This window comes from Bos mutus, chromosome 6 (assembly GCF_027580195.1).
Source record: "Bos mutus isolate GX-2022 chromosome 6, NWIPB_WYAK_1.1, whole genome shotgun sequence".
Taxonomy (NCBI): Eukaryota; Metazoa; Chordata; class Mammalia; order Artiodactyla; family Bovidae; genus Bos; species Bos mutus.
Genome location: NC_091622.1, coordinates 56,578,678 through 56,599,907, shown reverse-complemented (window position 1 = coordinate 56,599,907; position 21,230 = coordinate 56,578,678). Strand labels below are relative to the sequence as shown.

The following is a 21,230-nucleotide window of genomic DNA, read 5'->3' as shown; positions in this document are numbered from 1 at the left end:
TGGTGGGATGGTATCATGGACTTGATGGACATGAGTTTGAACAAGCTCCAGGAGGTGGTGAAGCACAGGGAAGCCTGGCATGCTACAGTCCATGGGATTACAAAGAGTCGGACACAACTGAGCAACTGAACAGCAGCAGTAACAAGGTCACTGAGTCAGAAAATGGCACAGAGCCAGGTCTCAAACTCAAGTGTTTCCAGCTCCAGGTTCTGAACCTTCAACCTTGATTACTCAGTGATCTCTGTGTGTATCATGTGCTGTATGTACACACCTGATTAATCCCATCACACAATTCAGGGTGGAGATCCAACCCCTTCTATCAAGGAGTTTATGTTTAACCACCTTATCCAAAGTCCTGATGATTTTGTAAACCTCAAATTCCCATTGGTAGGCCTAGACAAGATGTCCTTTTTGCTTATTTCATCATACTCACAGCCCCCAGTTTCAATACAGGACAGTTGGGAACGGTCTTGGTTGTCCTCTGTTATACTTTCCACATTCAAATAATCAACAGTGTTCACTTTTATAATATACTTCAGTTTCAGAAGTGCTTTTCCATCCATTATCATGACAAATTTCTGAGTCAAGGAAAATAGGTGATATTATCATCATTTTTCAGATCATAGTCATAATCACAAAGGTAGAGTTAGACTCCTGACTTCCTCTCAATATGAAAAAAAAAATAAAACGAAACTGCTAGGTAGTTTCAAAGAAATGGAATAATGCAATACTGAAGTTGGAAGAGGTCCCAGAAGTCCTGTTTTTCATCCACCTCATTCCACAGATGAGGAAAAGAGTTCCAGAGAGAACTGCCCAAGGTCACAGAGGTACTGTCCAAATCCCACATAGAAGCCAAGATGTTTCAGCCCATTTCACGTCCCTTTACCACCTCATGTCACCTCTAGGATACAAATGTTATACTACATGCACACACAAGGCTGTTAGAAGACCAGAAATTTCTCTAGCAGAAAAACTCAAATCTCTCCAACTTCTAAATGGGTGTTACACAAGCCGGGCTGTGCGTGACTTAAATGGAACACAAAATGAAACTTGCTGTAAAGAAAGTGGCAAAGTTGCTAACTGGTCCCCAAAGTCATAGTAGCTAGACCATTACCTCAGCGCTATTTGATTTCTCATTGTTTTTATGAGAATTGCATGGGAATTTAAAACTGCACTGCCATTGTCTGGCTTCATGGCAGAAATCTCGTCTCACCTCATCATCCTTCAGTCCCTGCTTTTTCCTGTGGGGTGGGGAAAGATACCCTTTTCCTCCAATTTCCTCTCCCTTGGGCTGTTACAACAAAAAAAATCAGGAGCTGCACTCAGGGAATGTGGCTTAATGGAAGCCCTGGCCTGGAGGATGGGTCTCAAAGGCTGTGTCTCTACAACCATTCCTGTGGGCATCTAGCTGGCCTCACCCAGAGGAGTTGGTGAGTCATACAGGTATGAGGAATCTGGGTATATTGACAGAGAGAGGGTTAGCCCCACTGTGGGCAGGAGTGGGAGATGACAGGGATTGGAATGATCGGGGATGGGTTCTGGGAACTAGAGCTGGTTTGGCAGAGCTGGTGCTGCAGGAATGCCTGAGAAGGCTAGGTCCAGGGGTAACTGGCCCCCACCTCCTCTCCACTTTCATTTCTCTTAAGATGAGATTGAATTCTTGAGCATCTACTCCATGTGAGTACTGCTGCTGCTAAGTCGCTTCAGTTGTGTCCAACTCTGTGTGACCCCATAGATGGCAGCCCACCAGGCTCTCCTGTCCCTGGGATTCTCCAGTCAAAAGTACTGGAGTGGGGTGCCACTGCCTTCTCCAATGCGTGAAAGTGAAAAGTGAAAGGGAAGTCGCTCAGTCGTGTCCGACTCTTAGCGACCCCATGGACTGCAGCCTACCAGGCTCCGCCATCCATGGGATTTTCCAGGCAAGAGTACTGGAGTGGGGTGCCATTGCCTTCTCCGATGTGAGTACTAAATTTTAGTTATTTTACTGAAACTTAATTACTTAATAGTGACTTCGAGTCAGTTTAAGACTTGTGTATTATATTTGAAAGAGTTTTAAGAAAAGAATGCTTTCTATGTAGGGATCAATGTGTATATACAACGTAAGAATTTAATCCTCAGGACTCCGTAAGATATACAATATAGGCGTTTTTTGTTCTGACAGAAAGACTGATATTTGAACCTGCCCCAGGTCGGACAGCTGGGAAACACTGGGCAGAACTGAATCCACGATGCCAGTGCTGTGATTCTTGGATGCTGTGGTATCACATGAAACCTGGGTCCTAGAAACCTGTACTGCCCTACCCCCATCTGCAGGTACTACAGGCAGGCAATTTACATTCGCATTTTGGGATCAGCTGAGTATAAAAAGGGACCCCTTTCCCGCTTATACAACAATAGAAACTGCCTGCAGAGCGTGAGTCTGCTTTAACACTATTCATAATATCAGCAAAAGTGAAAACCTTCTTGTTTTTCTTTTTGACACAGTGAAACAGACTGTAAGTTTCCAAAAGAAAAAGGGTAATGAACAACAAAAAGAAAAGATTATAAAATAAGTACCGGATCCAAAGAATGAGCTTCAAATATTTTTTAGAAATCTCAGTAAAAGGAGGAAAGCATTTAGCCAATGCTCTCAGTTCCTTTTCTTTAGATAATCATGTGAGGGACATGGAGTAAGGAAGGCTCCTGCCCAACTGCCCCCCTCCACCCGTCCTGATGATGCTCAGTATCCTGGCTCTCCTGCCCCAGAGGGACCAGACTGCCCAAGTATCCAGCCCTTTCCAAGGAACACCAAACACAAAGTTAAAAAACAAAACCTGTTTCTGTTTCAAAATTCTTAGATGCCAGGGCCTTCTCTTCCTGTTCCATTCTACTCTCAGATTTATAGAGCAGAATCAATGAACAAATGAATCAAGCCTTTCCAGATTCAAGTTATCATCCATCTAACTCTGGCTGGAATCATGTGTTGATTCACTCAAGAGCTCCATCTCCCCCTTCTCGTCATGCCTCCTCTCTACCTTCCTCTATCCCAAACATGGACAGGAACATCAATATTGTGCGGGGTTACAATAACCATCACACGCACACAAGAATGACCAGCTTATGCAAAGCTGGGTCATTCTATCAGAGTAGCCACTTGGAATGAGACAGGTTTCAATCATACATGAGATCTGTATTGAAATCTTTCCTTAGATAAAGACGGCTGCTCAGTTTTATCAAGAGTGGTCCTTCCCTCATAAATGTGGGCACTTCATGCTCTTTGGAACATGCATGGCAAGCAAACTGTGCATCTAGATCTAAAAGATTAACAGGAGTTAAAAAGTGATCTCTGAACCCTCATGGAGATTTAAAGCAACATTAAAGGGATCCTTTATGTGTGAAAGAAGTGACAATTTTTAGTAGAAGATTTTAGCACATCTGACATTACAAGGAGAAAATGCTAACTTTTTATTCTGAATGTCATTTTATTGAAATCTGCTTTCTAACTATAGTTTCAAGGGATTTTTTTTGGGGGGGCAGATGATTTTTAAAAAATAAGTTATAAGGTGTGGCTGCTCTATTATTTAAAGGTGCAACTTATTAACCTAATACCTCATAAACTGGGCTGAATTCATATTTATGTGTTATATCAACATTTTAAAAATACACTGCTTTAATATAGTTTCCTCTAGTTAAAGCATATATGATTATATAGGTGGCATAATTTGAGAATAAGGACCCATTTCATACCACAATTTACAAAGAAGCAGCTATTCAAGTAATTCTCATTTCCTTATAAACTAAAACCTCTTTTCTGTATTGCCTAGGGCTTTTCGCAAATTCTGATTCAGGATGTTTAAGTCCCCGCTACTTTTCAGGTATTGTTTTAGGCGCTTATGTATAGTATTTCATTTATTTCTCAAGCTCACCTTGGAAGGAGGTTTTTATTACGCTCAACTCTCAGAAGCTGGAGGGGCAATGAAACTTGAGGAAATTAGATGACTTACCCAACATTTTAACAAATCTCAAGATACAAATCCAGATCTACCCCACAAACTCACCTTAGCTGGTCCACACTACACTGGGTTTGTTCATTTTACCACTTTTACTTATTGATTACTGTATAACAAATAAAAATCGCTGGCTTAAAATAATCATTTTTCTCTTGAATCCGCAATTTGGGCAGGTTTTAGTTGGGAGAAGGTCTCTGCTCCATACAGCATCCATCAGCTGGGCAGACTCTGTAGGTTTGGGAAGAAGTGGGGGTAGAGACCTGCTTCCAAGACAGCTCCTCCTCCTTGCCCACAAGATGGTGCTACCACTCACTTGTCTTAAGGGATCTCTCCAAGGAGGTCGCACAGAGTCGGACACGACTGAAGCGACTTAGCAGCAGCAGCAGCAGCCAAGGAGGTCTGTGTGTGCTCAGTCTTGTCCAATTCTTTGTGACGCCATGGATTGTTGTCTGAAAGACTCTTCTATCTATGGGATTTTCCAAGTAAGAATACTGGAGTGGGTTGCCATTTCCTTCTCCAAGGGATCCTCCCAATCCAGGAATGAAACCTGTGTCTCCTGCGTCTTCTGTATTGGCAGGCAGATTCTTTACCACTGAACAACTTGGGAAGCCTCCAAGGGTGACTGGGGTCTAAAGAACTGGTGCTTCAAGAGACAGAAAATAAAGGGGCCAGTTTCTAAGAGCCTGGACTCAGAAACTGGCACTGTGCCATTTCTTCTGCACCCTGTTGGTCAAAAACAGCGTCTAGACTCAGAGAGAAGTCCATTTCCCACCTGTGAAGGGGAGGTATGCCAAAAAACTGGGAGACCCATGTGACAAGAACCTCGCAGCCTCACCCTTTATAAGATTCCTAATTCAGAGTAATTTCATTAAATTATGAAATTCGTATTTTACAAAGGCTCTCATCCCCCTTGAGTTTGCAGATACATACTTACAGATGGTAGCTTCTCAGAGGTGGGAGCCTCTGGATCTGTCTACATTTCTCCTACATGTTCCTTTTTATTGTTATCATAATTGATACTCTACATAGATTATTTGGGCTTCTGAACATCTTTTCAGCGTTCTCATCATGTGCAAATGGACCAGTTTCCCCGCTGGGCCCTCCACTCCAGTTCAGAGGTCTCTTTCTTAGATTAGATACATCCTGGCTTTTCCCTTTTAACTAAATTTGACCAGCTCATGCTTGACTGGGATATCAGATATGACAGTTTGATTCCAATTATTCCAACTGACCTTTGCACGCAAACATCCCCCTCACAGTGCTCCTATTCCTGACAGTTGTGGTGGTCCTGCCTCCTAGATGGATGAGCCTAAAGAATAAAGGGAGCAGTATGGACCTCTTACTTCCTTTGTAACTCTGCACACCAACCAGTTCGGAGTCTGGTCTATGCAATGCCTAGCCAATAAATATTTCAGCTGATGCTCAGAATAAAATCTGAAGGAAATATACTCAGTGACAAGAAACCCTCTGAATGACACGATACATAATGGATCAGATTAAGCATTATGAAGGACACCCTTTCAATTTTGTGATTTCATTTCTGAGTTAGATTCTGTAATCACTCTTGGAATAAGACACCTGACATCTGGGCTTTGCTCTCTGTTTTAAGTGTACCCATGTCAAAGCTTTAAAATACTCTGGAATGAAAATGAGATTTCAAGGAAGTATTTCCTTGGAAGTGGGTATTATTCCCTTTGAATTGGATCCACAGCTGCAATTTTTTTAATCCTTTCATTAACTCAGTATTCAGTTCAGTAGCTCAGTTGTGTCCGACTCTTTGTGACCCCATGGACTGCAGCACACCAACTCCCAAAGTTTACTCACGTCCATTGAGTCAGTGATGCCATCCAACCATCTCAACCTCTGTTGTCACCTTCAATCTTTCCCAGCATCAGGGTCTTTTCCAATGAGTCAGTTCTTCGCATCAGGTGGCCAAAATATTGGAGATTCAACTTCAACATCAGTCCTTCCATTTCCTTTAGGATGCACTGGTTGGATCTCCTTGCAGTCCAAGGGACTCTCAAGAGTCTTCTCCAACACCACAGTTCAAAAGCATCAATTCTTCAGTGCTCAGCTCTCTTTATACTCCAACTCTCACATCCATACATGACCACTAGAAAAACCATAGCCTTGACTAGACGTACCTTTGTTGACAAAGTAATGTCTCTGCTTTTGAATATGCTGCCTAGGTTGGTGATAACTTTCTTTCCAAGGAGTAAGCGTCTTTTAATTTCATGGCTGCAGTGACCATCTGCAGTGATTTTGGAGCCCCAAAAAACAAAGTCAGCCACTGTTTCCCCATCTATTTGCCATGAAGTGAAGGGACCAGATGCCATGATCCTAATTTTCTGAATGTTGAGCTTTAAGCCGACTTTTTCAACTCTCTTCTTTGAGTTTCATCAAGAGGCTCTTTAGTTCTTCACTTTCTGCCATAAGGGTGGTGTCATCTGCATATCTGAGGTTATTGATATTTCTCCTGGCAATCTTGATTCCAGTATTATACAAATTGTTTTCCTAACTATATAATAGCCAACATACTTTAATTTGTAGAATGAATTCTGTTTAATTGCAGCAAAATTATGATATAAGCTAAATCCCTGAAGTGATAGCTATCTTTAAATCAATATCACCTCACTTTTAGATTGTACGTAACTCAACACCTAGGATCTTTGTGAGCCATCTACCACAAGACTTACTTTTATTTAAATCATATGACCATTAACAAAAAGACTTACAAGAATCTGAGTTGAAAAGACTGGCCAGCATACTTTGTCATACCCAATTACTTTGTAGCTGAATTCCTGCTACTCTGTAGGAATTTCAACATTAACCATTTTCAAAGGTGTTTGTGAGTTTGCACTTTTTCTTTTTAGTTGTGTATTGTGGCATATCAATGTATCCCAAAACTTAGTGATTTAAAACAAACTATTTCTAGACAGATAAAGTGACTTTTTCCAAAGCCTTGCTAAGCACTTACCCTATGAAAGTATTCTGATATGCATATTTGCATGTATTTGCTTCTTTTACATTTAAGATATGTAACACCCTATTGTTCACTGTCTTCTCTTCTATTAAGATATTTCACAGTGATATAATTTGGGCTATGCCAAACTAGATATCCAATTTAAATGGTTCTGGGTAACTGAAGGCTTTCATCATGTATGAATGCTGAAGTGGAAATAAGTGAATATCTGTGTTAGGCAAGAAGCCTTTCTTCTCCTAACTGGAAGTTTCTTCTGGAGTGGAAGGCTCCTGGCCTCTCTTTTCTGTCTCATTTACCCTCCCCAGAGCTCAGGTGGGAAGTTAGAAGGTGACTTATTTGACTGGAAAATGTAGGAAGAATAAAGCAGGCAAGCTTAACCCACCTGCTCACCCCTCTCATTGGGGAATGGACCTGTTTGTCCTCGGAGAGCGTGGGTATGCGCCAGGCTTCAGGTTCTATGAAGCAGACCCCCCCCACCCCCCGCCTTGCCCCCCACACCAGTTTTGGAATGGAAGATTGTCCAATTCTTGTATTTAGTGTTAGGAGGTACAAAAATGCTCTGCATTATCTTTATCACCAGCAGTGGTGATAATTTATCTCCTATCTGCATAGCCTTTGGTCTTTTTTCCCCTCATTTCAGAATCTGCAAGGTTTTAGAAGGGTGGAATTTACAGACTCACTGTCCAGCCTTAACAAATCATCATCGTCACAACAATTATCATTATTAGCAATGCTTGTTGAGCATTTGCTATGTTTCAGGTTATGAATTTACTACATTTTCATGTATTATGTCATTTAATACAGTTATGTCAAAGACATAACTGGGGGTTTCCGCAGCTTTTATAGTTGGCCATCATGAAAACCTCTCCTGCCTACATGCACATGTCTCTCCTGACATCATGAGATGGAGTCTACTTCCTAAGACTTTTTTAAGATCCCTTTGACTCTGGTCTTACCTTAATGACTCACACAGATGGGATGCAGGTACAGAGATGTTCTGGGACTTCCAAGCCCAGGCCTGAAGAGGCCTGGTAGCTTCCACTTCCTTTCTCTGGGAAAGCAATCCCTACAATGAATCCAAATGATGAGAAAAAGCTGGAGTGAGCAAGCCCTCATGGAGGAGCACAGAGGAGCCAGATGCAGGAGGGAGAAATGGTAAATCGCTGGTTTAAGTCACTGAATTTTGGGGCGAGTTGGTACACAGGCATGTATGCTAAGTCACTTCAGTTGTGTCTGACTTTGTGATCCTATGGACCGTAACCTGTCAGGCTCCTCTGTCCATGGGACTCTCCAGACAAGAATACTGGAGTGGGTTGCTGTGTCATCCTCCATGGGATCTTCTGGACCTAGGGATCGAACCTACGTCTCTTACGTCTTCTGCACTGGTAGGCAGGTTCTGTACCACTAGTGCCATTTGGGAAGCCTCTGGTTGATACACAGCAATAGACAACTGAAACAAAATACGAACTTGCAGAAAATCTTTAAAATGGCAATTAACATCACTGCTATGGTGTTACAAGAGTTTTTAAAAATCAGTAGATGATTTATTGGGCTTCCCAGGTGGCTCAGGGGTAAAGAATCCACCTGCAATGCAAGAGACTCCGGTTTGATCCCTGATTCAGGAAGATCTCCTGGAGGAGGGTATGGCAACCCACTCCAGTATTCTTACCTGGATAATCCCACAGACAGAGGAGCCTGGCAGGCTACAGTCCACAGGGCCACAAAAAGTCAGATAAGACTGAAGTGGCTGAATATGCACGCAGCATGCACAGATGATTTGTTAAACCATAAAGTCATAATCTATTTGTATACAGAGTACCTATACGGCCCAATATTGGAGTGGATTGCCATTCCCTTCTGCAGAGAATCTTCCCGACCCAGGGATGGAACCTGGGTCTCCTGCATTGAAGGCAGAATCTTCACTGTCTGAGCCACCAAGAAGTCCTATTAAATCATAAAATCACGGTCTATTTGTATACAGAGTACCTATATGGCCCAAGTCACACTTTCCATTAAGTGTCATTCTAAATGAGCCACTTTCAAAGGACAAAAAATACCATCACCTCAATACATCAGCTCCACTCTTATTCAAAAGGAGAAAAGCTCTTTGTGGAATAATCAAGATTATCCCTCTTTATTTCCTGTAGAGATCTCCCACCTCTTTGCCTCAGGTTCAATTATCCTGTAGAAGTTTCTACATCCTGGCTCTACTCCTTCCTCTGGGGAGCCCTCCCAAACCCTCACTCTTGAGCCCCAAGCTGGCTTACTCCTCAGTGTCTTTTCACTTCTCTGCTCATATTTTAGCTCTGTGCTCATCACATATATTTTTATCATTCACGTAAATTCTGTGAGAGCAGAGACCTGGCCTGTTTTGTTACTGTTGTATTCTTAGCACCAGAACAGCACCCATAGGGAGTGGGTGCTCTGTGAACACCTACTGGCTGTGGAAGCAAACGAGTGCATGTAACTGCTTCTTGCCAGATACTGTTTCTTGGGGTTGAGGATCCATTACCACGCCTTTCACCCTCTCCCTTGGGGCACAGCGGCTGGAAGCCTAGAGGTTCCTGGTCACACCTGCTGCCAGGGTCCACAGGTAATCCCGCTCGGCCAGGGGGACACATCTGTGTGAGATCTGGAGGGCTAGGGAAGCCAAGAGGTTCTTTTGTCACCAGCTGTGGTGGCTGACATGCAGGTTCAGCAGATAAGGGTACTTGGAGAAACCAGCCAGCTTCCCAGTCTCCAGCGGTGCAGACTGGCAGTGGCTTCTACATTCTCCTGTCCTCTGCGTGACAGCTTTGGCAATGTGACCTAAATGCCCAATAGTGCCCCTGACTTTCACTTCTCTGACCCTTACAATGCTTTGGGGGAAACATCTAGTTCCTGAACATATCTGGAATGCTCTTCATTTTTACTGCTGAGTTCTGACTGATGCCTCGGCAGATGGCATTCCTTAATTCCTTGTTCCTCTCGGCACCTCCATACCCACACGGTATCTGGATCACAGTGGAAACTTAAAGAGAATAACAGCAAATAATGCTTAACAAGTGTCCAGCACTGTTCTAAGTGAGTTACATCTATTAGCTTATTTCAACTACTCAATAACCCTCTTAGGCAGAGTTCTCTTTCAGAGATTATGAAACTGAGAACAAAGACGTTAAACAACTTGCTTAAGAAATCACTTCATTAAATGGTGCATTGAGGAAGGGTAAATCCCAGCTAGTCTGGCTCTCAAGTCTGTTATTGTTGTTTAGTCCTAAGTCATATCCAACTTTTGTGACCCCATGGACTATAGCCCACCAGGCTCCTCTGTCCATGGGAATTCCGAGGCAAGAATACTGGAGTAGGTTGCCACTTCCACCTCTAAAGTATCCTCCCAGCCCAGGGACTGAACCCCCATCTCCTACATGGCAGGTGGATTCTTTACCACTAAGCCATCTGTAGTCTCTCCTGCCTGAAAAATGTTTGCTGAAGGACCAGAAGATTCAACTATTAAAATTTTAGAACTCATTTATTATAAACATCTTGTGTGCATTTATTGTAAAATAGCAGTTTGCAATATTCTCATTTAAGACTCTTATTTTTGAAAGATGTTTCAGCCTATCAAAAGCGTGTATGTGTGTATATATAACACACTTCTTATTGTGCCTAACTGTATTTTTTTCAATAACTCATAAAACAATGAAAAAATTATGGAGCTTGGAAATTAGCATTGTAGGAAAAGAAAGAAGAACCATGGTGAAGAATATTCACAAATTTCTTGTGGTTTTCTTGATGCATATCTTTCTGCCTCTTGTCTGAGAACACAAGTTAAGGTCAATGGCCACTGGCTGCAGCAGCTGTAGGGAATAGATCTCTTGTTATTTTGACTTCTGCCAACTGGAGAATAAGGTTTCCTATATAAGATTCCAAAGGAATGGGGAAGAGGGCTCTGTGGCGAAGAATCCACCTACCGATACAGAGACACGAGTTCGATCCCTGGTCCTGGAAGATTCCACATGCTCTGGAAGAACTAAGCCCATGCACCAAACTACTGAAATGCACAATTAATGAGCCCAGGTGTTGCAAGTGCTGAAGCCCAAACATCCTAGAGCCCATGCTCTGCAACAAGAGATGCCACCGCCATGAGAGGCCCGCACATCACAACTAGAGAGGAGTCCCTACTCACCCCAGCTAGAGAAAATCCCGTGCAGCAGTGAAGACCCAGCACAGCCAAAAATAAATAAATAAAATTATTTTTTAAAAAGAAATGGAGAAGAGAGTCAGGAAAGATGCAAAGACAAGTCAAGTAAAAAACCTAAGTGGGGATGGGCTCAGGTTCTTATCATTAACATTGTGTACAACCTTCAAAGATGATCAGTGTTTGTGTGGGAGTGGGGGGATGAACAAAAAAAGGTGCTAGAGATAGCTCTGTCTCCACTGCAGATGTCTCTTGACACACAGAGGGATCCACTAGTAGCCCTGAATAGGGCTGGCATTTATCCCTCGGGGAGAAGTGTCTTTATCTGATGGCTGCATTTGGAAGGAAAATTTGGGCACAAATAACCCAGCCCCTTCTTTCTCTCTTGTAAGCAAACCTGTCATTCTCAGCTCCTCCATATCATACATTTTAAGGGGTCAGCTCTGTCCATGGTGGGGGAGGGGAGAGTCTGGTCTGTCCATTGCTGTAGTGACTTACTTAGTCTGTACAGTTCAGAGGCTCAGTACTGGGAAACCCACTTGCCTAAAGTTAAAAGCTATATTTCCCAATAAAGATCCACAGCCCTTATTTGAAATGACAAAATCCCCCAAGAATCAAAAACAAAATTTTCCTTAATTCATTTGGCAGCAAAACCTGAAGTGACCTGACTCCTGGTGGCAAAACCCAACCTTATGAAGATGAAGCCACTTATAGTTCTTATTACCCCTCTTAGAGCTTTGTGTCCAATATAGTAGCCAATAGCCACACGAGTCTATTCAAATTTAAGTCAGTTACTATGAAATGACATTAAAAATTCAGACTCTTAATCATACTAGCCAAGTTTCAAAAGCTCAATAGCCATATGTAACTAGTGCTCTCACATAGGATAATACAGATAAGACCCTCAGCATTGCAGAAAGTTCTACGGTATAGCACTTAGTCATGTTTTCTTATAAACACATTCGTATCTGGTTATAGGATATTAGTAACAATATATGTACCATTTTTGCCCTAAATCTAAAAAATGTGGAATTGTAAAATCACATCTGGCTCAAAGGATCACAGATAAGGAGCATTGGCCTGCTTCAGCTTTTATTAGTAACAAAGGCAAGTTTTTGGTTTTTCTTCAGCTTTACATTTTACGTATTATTGACTAAGGGCTGTGTCTCCCAAAATTCACATGTTGAAGTCCTAACCCCCAATATGATGATATTTTGGGGCGAAGCCTTTGTGAGATAATTAGATGAGGTCATAAGACGGGATTCTTAGCCTTAGAAAAAGAGACATAAAAGTTCTCTTTCTACCAATATGAGGACAAGGCACACACTGGAGAGAGAAAGCCACAAGCCAGGGGACACCAAGGATTGGCATGAAAGTAGAAAGAGGCAGAGAAAGGTTCTTCCCCAGAGCCTTCCCGTGGGAGCACAGCCCTGCCAACAGCTTGATTTCAGGCTCCAGACTTTAGAATCATAAGACTGTAGATTTGTGTTATTTAAAGTCCAATCTGCGGTAATTTGTTACGGCAACCCTAGGAAATTAAGAGACCTCTGGCACCAACAAGTGGTGTGCTGCTGTAACAAATATCTAAGAATGGAGAAGCAACTCTGGAACAGGGTAGAAGCTGGAAGAGTTTTGAGGTGTGCACTAGAAAAAGCCAAGAATGCCATGAGGGACTGATAAAGGGGACTCTGGTGAGGCTCAGAAAAAGGAGAGTTGGAGTGACAGCTATTCAGAGAACACATAAATAATCATCACCAGACTATGGATGACAAAGGCCTTCAAAGGCCTTCTTGGGAGGATACAGAAATGAGGAACAAGTTTTGGGCAATGGAGGAAAAGTTATTGTTATAGCAAAGAACTTGGCTGAACAATATTCTAGTGTTTTGTGGAAGACAAAGTAGAACCAATGAAAGTAGAACCAATGAAACATATAGTTAGCTAAGGAGATTTTTAAGAAAGTTTTGCAGGAGTACCTTGGTTTGTTTATAGTAAAATGAGAAAGAGATGAACTAAAGAACTAATTTTGTTAAGTAAAAGGGAATCAGAACTTGATGATCTTGAAAGCTCTCAGCCTATCCATATTGCAAAAATATGTGGAGGTATGCTCTGAAAAGCACAGTAAGGGTGTGGTCACACAACCATTTGGTAAAGAAATGAGGATGGGTGTGAACCATGGGCCCCTCCCCTGGCAGAAGCATGGCCAGTGTGAACTGGTGGAGACAGGATGACAGAAAGGAAAGCTGTCAGACCTACAGGACTGGACCACAGGGCTTCTGCCTGTGAACATGGGTTATTCTTTGAGACAGAGGAAGAATGACCCCAAAGATTCAGAGAGCATCAGGGCTGCTTCCTTGGTTTCAAAGCTGAGGGATGGCATCACCTGGAGTTCAATAGGAGAGGTGGCCTCTGCCTAAAGCCTTGGGGGCAGGGCCTCCTGGGACTTTGGTGGGTGACTCCTTCCTTGCAGACATAAGAGGAGAGACAAACACTCTAGTGGGTCCAGAAGGCAAAGCATCAATCCAAAAAGGAATATTCTAGAGCCACAAGACCTAATGGTATTTGCCTTGCTGGGTTTTTTTTTTTTTTTTTTTTTGACATTTTAGTTCCTCATTTTTATGGTTTTCTCTGACCCTAAGCTTTTTTTTTTTAATTTTATTTTTAAACTTTACAATATTGTATTAGTTTTGCCAAATACTGAAATGAATCCGCCACAGGTATACCTGTGTTCCCCATCCTGAACCCTCCACCGTCCTCCCTCCCCATACCATCCCTCTGGGTCGTCCCAGTGCACCAGCCCCAAGCATCCAGTACCGTGCATCGAACCTGGACTGGCGACTTGTTTCATACATGATATTATACATGTTTCAATGCTATTCTCCCAAATCTCCCCACCCTCTCCCTCTCCCACAGAGTCCATAAGACTGATCTATACATCAGTGTCTCTTTTGCTGTCTCATACACAGGGTTATTGTTACCATCTTTCTAAATTCCATATATATGCGTTAGTATACTGTATTGGTGTTTTTCTTTCTGGCTTACTTCACTCTGTATAATAGGTTCCTTTGGACTTGCATGGAACCCTTCGTCCCTTCTTTCCTACTGCTCTAGTTTCTCCCTTCTGGAATGAGAAGCTATATCCTACACCTGGCTCCTCGTTGTGTATTTGGAAGCACATAACTCATCTAACAGCTTCACAGCTGGAGGGGAATTTTGTTTCAGGATGAATCCTATCTGGAGTCTCACCCACAAATCATTTAGATGAGACTTTGGACTTTAGAGTTAATGCTACTGTTTGCAGCTTTGGGATGGAATAATGTACTTGGCATGCAAAGAGGACATGAATTTGAGGGATCAGAGGCAAAGACTTGAATGTTTGTCCCCACCCCTCCCCCCAGTTCATATGGTGAAGCCCTGACCCCCAATTTGATAACTGGAAGTGAGGCCTTTGGGAGGTAATCAGGTTTAGCTCAGATCATGAAAGTGGGGTCCCCAATATGAGATTAATGTCCTTGTATGAAAAGGAGCCTTGGGTAAGACTTGAAGCAGAGAAGAGGAGTATTATTTAACAGGCCTCTCAAATTTCAATCATAGGGAGAGAGCTGTGAAGGCTCCTCTTCTCCACATCTTCATGGACAATTCAATCCAGAATAATCACACTGGAGAATTTTTATGTGTTTTAGAATCACTGTTCCAAGGAGGTATAAGTGCCATTCTGGCAGAGAGACAGTGACTAAATGACTAGAAAAATTCTAAGGATTAATAAAGATGCCACAGATGGGACAGCTACATTGGTGGGAGGTGGGACTAGATGAGATCCAAAACCCATCCACGTAGGAGAATTGGGGACAGTTACAGCCTCCCTCATGCTGGTTCTTACCCAGTGTCTATCATATGGTGAGAACAAGTCAGATGTAGATATACTTCTGAACAGGAATATGTCCATTAGAATTAAAAAAATCTTGAAATTTCCTTGAATGCTTGTAAAGCTACCTTTTCATGGGGGTACAGTGGGTCAGGGCAACCATGGTCCCTTCCTGCTATTCAGCTTCTTGGGGCTGTCAGGCTTCAAGAGGAAGACCAGAATTACTGACTACAGCCAGCTGATTTTCTTGTTCATATGAGTGTAGATATTTATAGAAATTGGACACGAATCTAGGCTGGGCCAAAGAGTACCCTGCAGGCTTTGGCTTATTTCATTCTGCTAGTTTAACCTGGTGCCTCTGTTTTCTCATCTGTAAAATAGGAAGAACACCCTCTTGTCCACCATCCTTTGATGGTGTTTGAGAGCAAAACCTGAATGAGCCAATCTATGTTCTAAAGACATGTATTATTTTAAGTACTGATAGGGAAATGCCACACAAGCCTTGTAAAGCAATCAAAGGGAGACCCTTGCTGGATTCTTAAACTGCTATGAGCTCACAGACAAGCTTTTATCTAGAGCATAAATTGGATTTCCGCTGGTAAAGGAAAGCATGAGATAATATTCTCTGTCTTAATTTGACAGTGGAGAGGCTCTTGAGTATTGGCCAACAATCTAATATTGGATCACACCAAAACACAACCATTTGCTTCCTGAGTCATATCCATAAAGATCTTGCAGTAAAGTGCTGTCTTGGACAGAGCATTTACGGAGATTGCAAAGCCTCATGGTCAGGCTCTTAAAAAAAAAAAAAAATACCCATCTCCATCTTTTCTATTTAATATACCCTGGGCTCTCCTTTTGGGATAAAACTTGAAGTCCTACCGCTATTGCAATTTCTCAGGGTAAGATTCACATTTCTGGTCTTGTAAGATAAATGTGCAAGTTGCCCAGCTCAGTGACCAGAAGGCAAGATCCACCCCTCCCTCTTGTTTGCTGTCCTAAGATTAATACACACTAAAGTTTCTATTTCAAGAAACTTCAAAATTAACAGAATCATGTGTACAGGCTTAAGAAAAATAGCATTAATGGTGACTATTAATTCGATATTAATCTTATTTGATAAAAATTCACTATCATTGTTTATCCTAGAATTATTTTTACAAATTTAAAGAAAGGCAAACTACTGATGACATTAACAGACTTTCATTGTACTTTAAAAACAACTTGTTTAAAGAAAAATGTTACTTAGTTGGTTTTACATCAGCACATTTCAACTTGTCTCATGAGTGGCTTTTTTTTTTTTTTAGCTCAGGAAAATGATATTTTCTCGAAAACTTTAAAAACAACACGGAAACACTTAAGTTGCAGATTTTCTTAGATCCTGCAACAGGTTACACAGCTCCAGTTTTCTCTTTCCAGATTTAAGTAAAAAATCCTGTAAGACATATTTCAAATGACAGGAATTTTAAACAATGTACTGCAGCTGCCCTAAAGCCACCTTAATTATTGAGTTCCGTGAAACACAGTTGTAAACTGATAAACGACCATTCACACCCTCTCTGATGAGTGCACAGCTTTTCTAATACTCATCACTTGTGGGTTATCTATATGATTCTTTTCCCAATCCTCTTTTCATAATTCGGACTTCACCCGAAATTGCTTCTAGTGTTTTTTGAAACAACTTTTTTGAAAGATATTTTTTATTGGTCCTCTGAATGCTTTTCACAAGCAACCAGAGTCTTGGGCTTTCACAAATGATGATTCTATCCAATGACTGAATAACTTTTTTTTTCCTCTTTACTTGTCAGACCCAAGGCTTGATAGAGTGCAGCAAAAGTAAGTTTCTGATAACAAACGTCTATTTAAGTCTTCTATAATCTCATCTTAGGGTCAAACATTTAGTTTTCTAGAAAAGAGCAAGTTACAGTTTTATCTGGTCCAAGTCAAATGCATCCTACCTTTTCTTCACTTACTGAGAATAAAAGTTAACATTTAGGACTGAGAACAGAAAGGCACAGGATGAGCAGGAGCGAGAAACTGACGACGCAGGGCTCAGTCGCTGTGGCTCGTGAATGTAATAAATCAACAAGTTTTCATTTAACAGCTACCAGGTGCCCAGACCTTAGCAGGAACACGACTGAGAAGGCCAAGTTCTAGACCGGGACGATCCAGCCTAAGAGCCAGCCATAGAGATGAGCTCATCCTGAACGCTCCACCTTGAAACCAGCGCCGGGCTGAGCGCCAGCCTGTTTTCGGGACCGCACAGCACATTTCCCCAAGATCTCCGCAGATCTTGGGTTCGCCAGGGTCTCCTCTGACCCTCAAGACCAAAGGCACCACTAGCACACCGGCAGAAGGCGAGGCTCAGAGAATCCTATGCTCCCACTTCGCCTCGGCCTTAACAAGTGGCTAAGGAGGGTGCCCCCATTCAGGAATCTGTCGCGGGGCCGAGAAAATTTATTTGCGTTTATAACCTCAGAGAAGAAACCGCTGAAGGGAAGAAATACGAGGTGGGGGTGGGGTGGCAGGATGAAGCTTCCAGAAGCGTCTGTTAATTTCTCCGATATTTCTTAGACCGACCGGCAGAAATAATGCAGGGGGCGAGAAATGGACACCCCAGGCAAAGTCAGCAAGCAGAAGAAACGAGCAAGGGAAGGAGAAAAGTGATTCTAATGAAATTCCCACGCGCTCAGGTCAGCCTCGGTGCGGTCCAGAGGCAGGGAGCGCGGGGGACGCCCGGTGTACCCGCTTGTGCCCTGGCACTTTCTCGGCTCCCGCCGCGCAGACGGACAAGAGCAAGCGAGGGACATACCTTCGGGGTTGGCGCTGATGAAGACCCGGACGCTACGGCCGGCTGGCACGAGGTGAGAAGGCAGGGCGGTGAGGTTCCCGGAGAAAGCCGCCCGCCGGAGCGCAGAGTCCCGGGGACAGGGCAGCTTGGTGCCCGCGCCGGCCGGCCACATCGCCCTTAGAGAGGAATAGATGCCGACTCCTGCTCTCGGGTTACTGCCCGCGGCTCCGCGGAACGGCTAGGTAGATTCCCGCAGGCGGCGCCGCTCAGAGCCGCTCCGAACCCGAGGGGCCGCGGGAGAGCTCCGTGGCGCACACCACCGGCCGGCGGAGAGAGGCCATATGGACCCTCTGGCTCCTCTCGCCGCCGCCTCCGGCCCCTCTGGGCGTTCGCCTTCGCTCGCTGCCCCGGCTTAGCGCAGTAGCAGGAGGGAGCTGGAGGTCAGCGTGGCGGCGGCTACGCGCGCGGCGCCCCTTTGCGCCGGGAAGCGCCCGCGCCGGTCGCCGAGCCCGCGGCCATCTCCCCGCCCGCGCCCGTTGCAGGAGGAGGGGGCGGACAACGCGGCCGGGATGGAGCCGGCAAGTAGAGCGGACCAAACTTTATCTACAAAAGGCGTCTGGAGTTTACCGCCAGCTGCCTCCGGCGGGGCGCAGGAACATCCTGCGACTTAATTAAAGGGCGGCTGGGGCGCCGGGGGTCTCGGGCCGCTAGGGATCTCCCGAGCTTCTCTGAAGGCGAGCCCGGGCGCTCCTAGCTGCCTGCTCAGTGGAGGACGAGAAATTAGCTCAGGGTTTCTGCTACTCCTCCTCTAACTCTACTAGAGGTCAAACAAGCTCTGAGCATCTTCAAAAACGCACGCGTGCTGGTGTCTGCGCGTTTTTGCCTGAGTGCTGGGAATTTCGCCTCAAAGTTAGACGCACCGCGGAGCCCGGACCTCCAGGGTCCTAAGCACCAAAACTTGGGACCGTCTGGGGTGTCCTGGAGGGAGTATCACGGTCGCCCTTTTTATTGGCGCAGGTGGCCGCGTCCTGCCGCTCCGCTCGCTCCCCTCGCGCAGCAGAGCAGGGGTTCTTATAGCAAAGCAGCGCTGCTCACGTGCTCCTCGCCGCGTGGTCACGGAACCCTTCCTCGAGCTGATCTCCGCGGGGAGTCCTCCCGAGGTCTCTAAGGCTCCAGGGGGGTCCTTCCTGCCCCCGCCCCGGCGCATTCCCGGGCCATTCCTCCAGAGCCGAGGCTCCGGGACCCGCCGGAAGGGAGGCTGGATGCCGGGAGTCCCGCGCGGCATGGCGCGCGCCTGGGCACCGCAGGCTAGTGCGGACTCCGGGGAGCGCCTCCCAGCGCAACGTCCCGCAAAGTGCAGGTGGCCGCAGATTGGCGCAAGGTGCGAGAGATCAGAGTTGGCATAGGGCAGCTTTTCCAAGTCCGTGCAGAGCGTGAGTTGGGTTTACCTGAAGCGGATCTAACACGGCCAGAGCGGTTGCGGGGCTGTAAACCAGGGGTAGGGGCGTGAGGTGGACAGTGCAAGGGATGACATGGGATGCAAAGGGACTGAACCTAAAATTGCCATCTCTGGGCCACACTCCACTGCACCTTCAAAATACTGCAAATCCCAGGGCACGCAGGAAGTGGGATTGTGAGGTGGGGTAAGGGAGGAGGGTGTTTTGGAACCTTAACTGGAGTTTGGTCTCCAAACCCCTGATGTTGAGCTTTAAGGCAGGAACAACTGTGTTTTAGAGAGGAAGAACAGCTTTTCCAAATCTTTGAGATTGTGGAGGGGGCGGGTGGGCACGGGGTGAAGACAGCCTCAGCTGCCAGTTTTAGCCTTTGGCCTGGGGCTTCTGCTGTAGGCAGCTCCTGACATGCACTTCTGGCCCCTGCTGGTGGCAGTGAAGTCCTACGCACCGCTGCCTTTTGTTACCCCCACCGCAGCACCAACACACACTTTCGGGGTAACCATTTTGAAGAATTGTTTCTCTAGGTTTTTAAGGCTGCCTCTTCAGTACTGAGAACCTGAGGGCAGACAGCAGTTCTTACTTTGTAATAATTTGATGAAACCAATAAAGAGACCTTGAACATGCCCACGTATTCATTCAACTGATTTCCATTTAGCAATTTATCTCCTTCCTCTCTCCAGCCTCATTACTCCCAGGTGGGGACATTCTCCAGCAGGAAGGGGAACTGTCTGAAAGCTCTCCTGATGTCCCAGGAGGTTTGGACTGGGCTCTCTGGAAGAGGTTATGAATGTAGTATGTCTATTACAGTATCATTCTTTATGAATATACAGTATTTGTTGCTGGAGCCAGGACCACTTCATGCCACGTCTCCATGTTGTTTTATGGTGCAGAGTTGCCAGACTGTCGAGGACCTACCTGCCTCCCTTTCTTTCTCACTGCCCCCCTCCCCCATTTTGTGGTTTCTCTCTTAAAAATCAAATTAGTGTTTGTGTCTTCTGACCTTTGTTTCAGATCTCAGAGTATTTCATTTTCATAGGATGACTTTGAGAGTTTTGGCAGCCTCTGTAACCTAATTAACTGTTCTAGACAGGCCGAAGTTTAGCATCTGCCAGTGTCACTGCAGACCGAGGATGCAGAGGAGAGAGAATTTAACAGTATCTATGGGGCCAAGCTTCAGAAAGCTCCCGGCACAGTACAGCCAGCTTTGCATTAGGTAGAGCAGGCTGCTGTCTTGGTTATTCGGGAGGTTTCTACATGAGGATACATGACCTCCCTGCCACATACACACAGACAGGCACACCCATTTACTTCTTCCATCCTGTCTCTTGCTAACATCGGGTAGCCTAAAACAAGAGATTCATTCATTAGCATGCAGATGGCATAAGGGAAGGCATGGTGCTAACACTTTGTTATGAATTAACTAGATATATTTCCCACCCTGTGGAACTAACTGTAGGCTATGGAAGTGGATAGTGGGGAAGGCGAGAAACTGGAAAGGCAAGGGAATGGGTGGGCATCAATGTGGAAAGCAGGTCCTGACTTACAGTGTTGAGATTGCTTTATCTGTTTAAAACACTTTACAAACATGTTATTATTACTCCCATTTTACATACACAAAAGAAACCCAAGTCTCAAAAAGGAGAAATGACTTGTCCAAGGTCATGTACTAGTTAATGCCCAGGCTGGAATCCAGGCTTTGGGGCCCTATCTCAGTAGTCTTTGCAGTACACCACCTCTGTTTTCTAATTTTGCCCAGGTCTGGTCCTGGCTGACATCTTTAGTAACCTGAACAATAGATGGTCAGGCCTGTGTTCACAGGTATGGAAGACTGGTTATTATAGACCAAAATAGGAAAGAAGGTCTGCCGTTAAGATCTCACAAGACTAGACACTTCCAGCTTTTATCTGTTGATCTGTTGATCTTCCAGCTGTTGATCTGATGACAAAGACTTCTAGATTCCTTGTTGTCTTTAGG

At 44.5% G+C, this 21,230-nt stretch overlaps 1 protein-coding gene across 1 annotated transcript in view; it reads right to left on the bottom strand.

The window, feature by feature from the left end:
* Positions 1-18,052, bottom strand: part of NWD2 (NACHT and WD repeat domain containing 2) — a 243,796-nt gene extending 225,744 nt beyond the window's left edge. Inside the window, exon 1 of the mRNA XM_005899272.2 lies at positions 17,824-18,052. Within this exon, the coding sequence (XP_005899334.1) occupies positions 17,824-17,974 (151 nt within the window). The 5' untranslated portion in view covers positions 17,975-18,052. The remainder of the gene's footprint in view (positions 1-17,823) is intronic.
* Between the last annotated feature and the right edge of the window lie 3,178 nt (positions 18,053-21,230).